General features: G+C 31.9%; 1 protein-coding gene across 1 annotated transcript; it reads left to right on the plus strand.

Annotated features, from left to right (window-relative positions):
• The first annotated feature begins 1,702 nt into the window (after window positions 1–1,702).
• LOC134257709 (uncharacterized protein DDB_G0290685-like) lies at window positions 1,703–5,644 on the plus strand. The gene is made up of 3 exons (XM_062740304.1): window positions 1,703–1,903; window positions 2,356–5,201; window positions 5,337–5,644. The coding sequence occupies exons 1-2, from the start codon at window positions 1,843–1,845 to the stop codon at window positions 5,169–5,171; spliced, it is 2,877 nt and encodes a 958-aa protein (XP_062596288.1). The 5' UTR covers window positions 1,703–1,842; the 3' UTR covers window positions 5,172–5,201; window positions 5,337–5,644.
• Window positions 5,645–9,888: the final 4,244 nt, after the last annotated feature.

Raw genomic sequence — 9,888 nt, forward strand, 5'->3', positions numbered from 1 at the left:
ATAATTTGAAATTATTTATCCAAAGTACCTGTATGACAGAACCGTGAGTGAGGCTGATGCTTAATAACAATATTTCAGAATTTCTTACTAGATAATAAATTAAGTCCCGATCAAAATAGAAATAATGTAATTGAAAAATTATTCATGTTTGCTAATAAATCACAATTAGCGTACAAAATAATTAATATACAATGTACAAAAAAAATGTCTCCTTATTTTTTTAATGTCGACATTAATATTTTATTTGAATTCGTAAATTCAGAATATGTTACAAAATCCATTGTTTTTGAAAAAAACATATATCCATATAGGATTTTTTGGTAGATTGTTAAACGTCCGTTTTGATCACTTATTACAAACTACGTTCTTGCTTCAGTGAATTAAATATTAATGAAAACACGTGACTTAACCTCATATGACGTCAAGAAATGGACTTGTAATTGATGTTCGAGTGTGTGCTCATTGTATCTGACTGCAATAACCTAGTATTCAAATCGTTTTTTCTTTAATCGCATGGATTTAAACAAAACCGTCATCAACATAAAGTCAAGTAAATGACATGTGGCTAAGTCAACATTAATTAAGAAAACTATTTCTGTATAAAAATTCACGAAAGGTCAAAATGGCAGTAAAATTATTCCGAATAGACTGAAGTTCGTATTCTATAAAAACTCTATATTATTTGATTGAATAACATTTCCCTTTTTAATCAAATTAAGATAACTTATATTCAAACAAAATTACTATTTATATAGAATAGAATTTATAATGTATATCTTTAAAAGAGAGATTTAACAAGAACCAAAAAAATATATATGTGTTTAGGAAATTAGATTGTCAAGATGATTTAGAGGATAGTAAAATCAAGGATTTAATTTGAATCGATTCTGATGTAATCTAAACAGAGCTGCAGCGAAGCAATATTTTAAAAACATCTCTGAAATGATAAGAAATATGTAAAAAGTAGTAAAATGCGGAATATACACAAGCTCTCTTTAAGTATTATTACATGATTTTAGCCACTTCCGAGTTCAGATACTCAAATCAAGACTTGGAATAAAATGCAATACATAGTACTTTTTTATTTAGATGTACAGAAACTTTCGTCATTTCTAATCGTCTTCTTGTTCACTTTCAAAAACAGCTGCGTGAAATGTTGACTTAAAATAACTTACATGGTTAACATTCTTAAATGTTATTGATCACTTATCAATAAAAAGAGATATTTTTTTTCAAAATATATTTTTTGTCTTGATTAATCGTAAAGGAAATAGGAATTCATAATAAGATCTTCAACCTGGATTTTAGGATATTATATCAGGTAACCATATTGTATAAAATAGTGCGTTATCATTCTGTAATCTCTATGTCGTACAAATTGGCATCTAGTTGTAAATTTTGATTCAAATTAATTAAAATATAAATAAGACATTTGAAAGCTGTAAAGCATTAAAATGTATGTAATATAATTCTGGTAATGTAAATTTGCAGCACGTTCTATTCTGATCAATTTCAGGGGTCTGTAAGAATTCTCGTAAAAGCATGACATGCGGTTAGCCAAAATATGTATAAAATATATTCTCTTATGAAATGTATGAACGTGTTTTAATTGAATATGCAAATGATGATGATTTTACATACACCTAAGCTTTTGTCATTTTCATAAAGTTTGACAGATAGAGTCGTGTTATTTCACAGGTATAAAACCTCAAATGTCTACATTAACGCTCAGTTGTGAATTATCATTGACTGGAGCTGGTCTCCAGAAAATAACAGAGAGAAGCAACATCCGAGTCCATTATCCACACTGAGGAGTTTAAACAGTGAACTTAAATTTTCACAATGAAGCCTCTGTTCTTGTTGCTTGCTTTGATGGCTTTTATCGCCACTGGATATTGTGCCAGTAAGTCTTTATGCTTAAGAAAAACCTACATGAACATTTCAGTTTATATGTTTTTTATATGTATATGACGAAATTATTTTTCCCGTTTCACTTTTCAATAAAACTTATCTGTAAAATAAACTACATTTTAATATATCTTGACTTAAGTAAAATTTTCTTATTTCTGGCTTGGTAACTGTCGACTGACATTTAAAATTTTGGAAATTTCTGAATTTTGAGTTAATTGGTATTTTAAAAAGAATTGTAGTATTTGAATCATTTTACCACAGTTTAACTAGCAATGCTCTTGAGAACGACCTTGTTTATTCTTTTCTTTATGCAACAAATTAATCATCTAAAAATTCCTCTGTCACCAGTCGAAAAGAATCCGGATACCACGCCTGCAGTGTAATTGCATATAATCAAATTGTGATACATTAATTCGGTACTAAATTTAAACACTTTTCATTTAGGTATCGGCGTTCACGACGACGAACCAGAAAACAATTCAGAATTGGAGGATAATAACGACGAACAAGAAAATGAAAAGGATGAAAATCAATCTGGAAATGATGAAGAAGGGAATGGGGATGAACAAAAGAGTGTTGAGGGAAAAGACGATTCCAAGGAGGACGATGATAAAAATCAAGACGTAATAAAGCCTGAAAGTCAAGAAAATGAACAGGATGATGAGAATGACAAAACTGACGACAAAAGTGTACAGTCAGGAGAAGTTCCACTCATAACCGACGATAAAAAACAGAGTGAAGAAGATATTCAGGTCGGTTCTACTAATGACGATAGAGAGGATGATATCACAGACAGTGGCATTAAAGATGATGAAAATGATGGTGAAAACAAAATCAATGCCAACTATATTGGAGAAAACAACGACAACAGTAAAGAAGACGCTGACAATGGAGATATAGTTGCCATTGTATCCGACAACGTTAATAGCGGTATTGATGATGGAACTGAAGCCAATAAAAGTCAGATTGACGAAGAAAACAATAGCATCGACAATGTAATTGATGATGTCAGCTCAGCCGATGAATTAACAAACCAATCAGACGAAAGTAAGGCTGAAGAGAATGACAATAAAAATAGTGAAGAAAATAAGAGCAAGGAAAACATCTCTTCCGACATTGCCAGTACAAATGATGACAACAGTGCCGAAAGTGATACTGAAAGAAATTCCAAAGAGGTACAAAACAGTAAAACTGACGACAATGAATCAGGTGACAGCACAGCTGATGAAGAAAACAATAGCAAAGCAGACAGTGATCAAAAGGATGACAGTACAACTACCGATGAAGAAAACAAAGATGATACCGATGTCGTCAGTAGGGAGGATGTTAATGACAGTAAAGAAGATGAAAAGAAGAGCGTTGAAGACGGTGACGATAAAAATGTTAGTTTGATTGATGATGAAAACAGTAGCAATGTTGAAGGCAATGAAAGTGGCAAAGGTCAATCTGAGCAAGACAGCAAAGATACTGATGACAATAAAAGTAATGATGAAATTGACAGTATGCCTGACGATGTAGACGATGATATTAGCAATAATGTTGATAAAAACAAAAGTAATCTGGAGAATGATAGTCAAAATAATGATGAAGAAAGCACAAGCAAAACTGAGGATGAAATTGAGACAAACAGCATGGCTGATAGTCAAGATACTGACGAAGAAAACAAAAGCAAAATTGATGATCAAATAAACAGCATGGCTGACAGCGCAGAAAATGATGAAGAAAACCTGAGCATAATTGACGGTGATGATGAAACAAGCAAAAGGGCTGACAGTCATGAAGAAGAAAACGACAGCAAAATAAATGATAAAAACAGTAGAGCTCACGATCAAAGTAACAGCAATGAGAACGGAGAGGAATCCAATGAGAGCAACAATGAAAATAATAGTTTGCCTGACGTTGAGGATGCGAGTGAGGTTGAGGACGAAAATAAAAGCATCGCTGATACTGAAGAAAAAGATGATAGTAAAACTGTCGATGGAAACAAAAGCCAAGCAAACACCGATGATGAAAACGAAAGCAAGGTAAACAGCGATGAAGATGATGATATTAACAGCGATAACAACAAAAGCAAAGCCAACAGCGATGAAAACAAAACTGAAGATGGAGACGATAATAAGACTGAGAGTAAAGTTGTAGACGAAAACAAGAGTTCTGCCGATGCCGATGAAGATAATAGTAAAGCTGACAATGAAAACAAAAACAGTGCTGACGCTGACGATAATAATGATAGTAAAGCTGAAAGCGAAATTGTAGACGAAAACAAAAGTTCTGCTGATTCCAACGAAGACAATAGTAAAGCCGACAATGAAAACAAAAACAGTGCTGACGGCGACGATGATAATGATAGTAAAGCAGAGAGTGAAGATGTAGACGAAAACAAGAGTTCTGCTGATGCCGACGAAGACAATAGTAAAGCCGATAATGAAAACAAAAGCACTGCTGACGGCGACGATAATAATGATAGTAAAGCTGAAAATAACAAATCTGACGGTGATGAGAGCAGAACTGATGACGAAAATAAAAGCAAAGTTGATGACATTAATGACAGTCAAATCGATGAAAACAATGAGGCAAACTCTAAGAACGTAGCTTCAGGTGAACAGGACAGTAACGAAGAGGATAAACGCATAAATGATAGCAACGATACTGATAACAGTAAAGCAGATGAGGAGAACAGCAGCAAAGGTGTTGAGGATGATGCCGAAAACAGTAGAGGTGTTGACGAAAATAATAGTCAACCGGAAGTCGATAGCACGAGCGAAGTGGATAGCAAAGATATTGATGACGAAACATTAAGCACGGATGGCGATGGAGAGGAAAGTAAAGCTGATGATAAAAGTAATGAGGTTGATGAGAAGGAAATTGATGACAGTAAAGAAGTTGATAAAAGCAACAGCAAAGCTGAAGATGATAATGCAAGTAATGATGAGAAAAGCAACGATGATAATTCTAATGAAAGTAAAACTGACGAAACAGAAACCGACGATCAGAATGACAGCAAAGAAGATGCTGTAGATAATAAAAACAATAGTGAGAGTGACAAAAGTGATCCTGCAGACGAAAATGATGACGCAGTTGATGCGATTAGCGAAAGAAAGGATGAAATTGATAAAGTTGATTATTCAGATGAAAAAGAAATCGACAAAAAAGGTAAAGATCATAAGAGTGAAGAGGACTATGATTACGCGGTGGAGGTGAAGAATGATAATTCGGTGCAGGTGATAGAAGGGGTTGATTACGATGACTATGACTACTGATCCCTTCACCAGAAAAAAATACTTCCCTAAGTAAGTACACATTAATAAAAAAAATAATAAAATCATTCAAACGTAGAACTACCCACTATTCTATCCTTCGCAACTTGAATATGAATTTTAAAACGCAAGGCCCTTGTAGTATTTCATTTTATTTTTTTTTTCCAGATTTCTGAAAATCCAAAGAATTTCAGTCCCAAACTTACTACCTTTGAAATTACAAGAGCGTGGAAGTGGAAAATCGTGACTCGGGGGATACAAAATGTTTCATGTGAGCTGTGAAGCTGCTGGCGGCGACACTGGTCAACCACTTACCATTTGCCAATTCCCCTTCTTTTCCGTTGAGACAATCCAAGCAAATGCTCAATATTTCTGTGGTTATCGTCTTGGTGATATGTGTGTTTAACTTATAACGCTGTGATATATTTCATTGTAAATGTTCATTATTTAAGTCAAAGTAAAGTTATTTAAAATTGTTGCCTTGTAATCTTCAGGATGCATGAGAAAAAAAAAATAATGTAGGTGATACACAGCTCCGCGCTCTTTTTAAGCTCACATGATTTTTCGCACAAATATAGGTCACATTCTTCTAGTAATAAAACTGAACATTATCGAAGCAAGAGCATATCAAAATCTTGACAACTACAATGTTTTAATTATTTTTAAGCTGGTGATATTTAATCAAAGTAAAGTTATAAATAACTTTAAAAAAATTATTTTGTTGCCTTCCTATATAATTTTGTACAATAACAATGTGACGTTAAAGCCATATATGGCGTAACTGATCAAAAAATATATTTCTGAAAAATACAAAATTAAATAAAGAAATATAGTTAATACATTAGAATTAAAGCTTTTCATACAATTCTAAACACGGAGAACACCTCGTTTCATCTAATAATACGATTTTATCTTCTCTGTTATGTGTTATTTAACTCTTTTGTATTTTCTTCCGAGTCGGAGGGGGAGAATCCAAATTAAATTGTGATATCTTTATAACGCAATTGACTTAGATTTTGTAATTTACGGAAAAGTTCTATCTTTATATAAAGTAATGATACAAATAATAAGTTCTTATAATTTTAGTCTGATAATTTTCATTGTACATACGCCATATATGGCTTTTATTAATGCGAAAAACCATGTGAGCTTAAATAGTGCGCGGAGCTGTATATAGTTGACTGTAATTCTCTTCCGTACCACGTTCACTTTTTTAAACTCAAACAAGTAGGGGGGGGGGGGGGGGGGCAGGCATCAAAAATCAGCCTTAGATGCATTCTTGAAAATTTTGTGGATACTGCTACTTTGCAGAAATGCACAAAATTAGATCCAAATCTAGGTGGCGCATTGCCCGGTTTCAAAAAGGTATGAAAGCTGTTGACTCAATCCACATTTATAATTTCTACAATTTTAAGGACTTTACAAAAAAATCTTGATCTATGTATAAAATGTTATAAACAATTCTTAAGATTTTGAAATTAATATTCTCTTTGAAATATATGAATCGTAGATCAAGGAAGGCACTTGCCATTTCTGTTACTGATCAAGAAAATGATACTAGTTTTCAAAACAATAGAAATGTTCAAGTAAATTTTTAAAAGTACTTATATTATTCTTTTCCCGTTACTTTGATTTTATTAGTTGAATAAAACCAAGTTAATCAGACATTTTCTGTATAACATACTTAAACCACTCCTTTTCAAATATTTTGACAGAAAGAGGTAAAGCTAAATAAAAACGTATACTTTCAAGAAAATCAGGATGGTATTTTACCTTTTTATTATTCCAAGGGCTTTGAAAATAGAATATGAATTACGAAATTTTATTTTTCGTTAAAAAAAATTCGAATTTAACTTAATTCTGTTAAGAAGCTGTTTGTCATTTTTTTTTGGGGGGGGGGGGGGTAAATAACAATGTAATGTCAAAAAATTAATAAAGATGTTTACGGAACTGGAACCTGTTCTAACTGGGAATTATAAAAGAGACATTATTCATGTTCTTGTTATGGACGCTACACCCAGCCTTAACAACTAAATAAAAATTTTAATTATGATATTAGTGTGAAAAACGTATTATGATTGCCGAGACACGAACGAATATTAATGCCTCTTTCACTCATGCCCTACCTATCTAAGATATCACAAGCTGATTACAAATATTCTATAAATGTTTAATTTAATTCAAAGCTGTCAGTTACTTAGATCATCTTTTTATTGCGTACAACATTAAAAGAAATTCCATTAATTTTTAATTCTATATATATTTAACTTTTTCTATGAATAAATTGACAAACTCCTAAGAAAAACGGCGCCCGATTTAATGAAAGGGTTATATAAAGCATTCAAGGTGAAGAAACAAGTACCTAGTATAGTGTGTTGTTTTCATTTCGATTGAATTTAATATTCAAATTTAAATATTTTCACAATTATGAAGTGATGCAAGAAATCCTTAAAATTTTCAAGAATTAAAAAAAAACAACAGTATACACCTTCTATTACTAGTCCCAAAATATTTCAGAATGGATAACCGGATTGTAGCTTTTATTACCAACATTTATTTATGGCGACTTTTACAAATTGATATTTCTTTTCCTTGGCCATTAAAATGAACTTTTTTAAATGCATGTACTGTTATTGTAATCTATTTGTATATTTTTTTTCGAGGGTCCAGCATCTGGATATATATACTGTCTTATAAATTAATCAATTTTGCAAGTAAACTCCGAAAGGGGTGCACCAGAGTTCTTACTTGTTTTGATTGTTTTGAACATATTTTATTGTATAATTCATACAATGGGATTGGCAACAAGTTCTTGCAACTTAAAAAACCTCTCCCTGTAATATATACAATAATTAAATTAGTGATTGCCAAAATAACAATTTAAGGTGTAAAGTTATACATATACATGATAAATACAAAATATTTTAAGTTTATACAAAATATTTCAAGTTAAGACACTTACTAAAGATTCAGAGTTCTTAAAATTTGTAGATCTATAATGATACATGTAAATGGTTACAATTATAGTTATTTGGAAAAAAAATAAAAAATAAATAATAAACATGTTCACAAGTAAAATTCTCGCAACATAAACAAACAAAGTTGTACAGATATGATTAAATGACAAAGAAACAGAAGAAAATCGGATCAAAATCTACCTGAATCACGAATGAACCTTTGGACACATTGAAATATTTTGTTATTCACATCAACTGACAACGAATCATTTCCAAATAATAAGAGATGGGAGTTGACTATTGCCAAGTGATTATATTGTAAAATATTGTTTAAGAGGCAATTTCTTGGCCGGTCATATTTTTTACATACAAAAAAGAAATGGTATACATCTTCAATTTGTCCACATGAACAGTTGGGAGAGTCAATTATATTTCTTCGATAAAGATCATTATTAAGCATACTACTGTGCCTTAATTTTGTGTGAATTATATTTAAATAGCGTTTCCCATATTGAAAAATACGAAGGTGGCTTTGAGGGATGTGAACATATTCTTGTTTTAAATTTACTAATAGAGGTTGTGTCTCTCACGTCTTTAGAAAGGGAATTCCAGGTATTAATTGCAGAGGGTACAAAAGATTTTTTAAAAGTTTCAAGTCTACATTTGGGAATAGAGTAATCTTCTGTGTTTCTTGTATTATATGTAGATTCAATTCTGCGAGTTTTTGGAAATATTTGTTTGAGATAATCGGGTACAATATTGTTGTGTACTTTAAACATAGTGGTTAATTTAGCTGTTCTTCTTCTTGTAATTAGGGGTTCCAATCCTGTCTCTGAATAGAGAATTTCTCTAGAAATAAAAATCGGGAGACCAGTGATGGTTCTTGCTGCAGCAAGCTGGACTTTCTCTAGTTTTTCTATATCGTAAAGTGTACAGCCGTCCCAGACAACTGAGGCATATTCGAGATGGGGCCTGACAAAAGTTGTATACATTTTTAAAAGAGTGTTTCGTCCAAGAGTGAATTTGAGCTTTTTCAAAAGGCCAAGCTTTTTATATGCAGTATTTACAACGCTATCAATGTATACAGACCAGCTTAAATCTTGTGAAAAAAGTAAACCAAGATGCTTATGTGAGGATTCAAATTCTGACACAGGAGTTCTTACTCCTCTAACAATAAACTATATACATGTACAAGATGATGTCCGTAAGCAATATTTAGTCTTCTATAAACAGCCATGAAATAGCATAAACGTGATTATGGTGGCGTTTCCGGTTGGCGGATCTAAGCTACTGGCAAATTTTAATGAAACTTCAACAAGCAGTCGTTTATTTATTTCATACAATATGTCATCACTGAATTATCAAAACTTGATTTAAATGATATAAAAGAAATTAAATAAGTTGTTATAACCGATTAAAAAGGGAAAAGTGCAAATTATTTTCGTCAATCACCGATCTCAATATTGACGGAAGCTTTTAGAACATCATATTAAATCGAGCCCGATGTTTAAAAGAAAAACAAGGGAAAATAGCTTCATGAACATAAAAAAACATTTGTGTCACTGGTCATTAATATAATGGTAAATCATAACACCATGAGTCGTGAATATATTCATATATCGAAAGAACATTAACATATATGTACATGTAGTATATGTATGCGTAAAATGTCCACATTCGCTGCTTTTATCCTTCACGGAAATAAAATAGAGCATATGAGGTAAAAAATCCAATATTGTATAACATGTTTCACATAAACATCA

This window comes from Saccostrea cucullata, unplaced genomic scaffold (genome assembly GCF_032062105.1).
Source record: "Saccostrea cucullata isolate Sc308-1 unplaced genomic scaffold, CSIRO_AGI_Scuc_v1 ctg9667, whole genome shotgun sequence".
In the NCBI taxonomy this organism is placed as follows: Eukaryota; Metazoa; Mollusca; class Bivalvia; order Ostreida; family Ostreidae; genus Saccostrea; species Saccostrea cuccullata.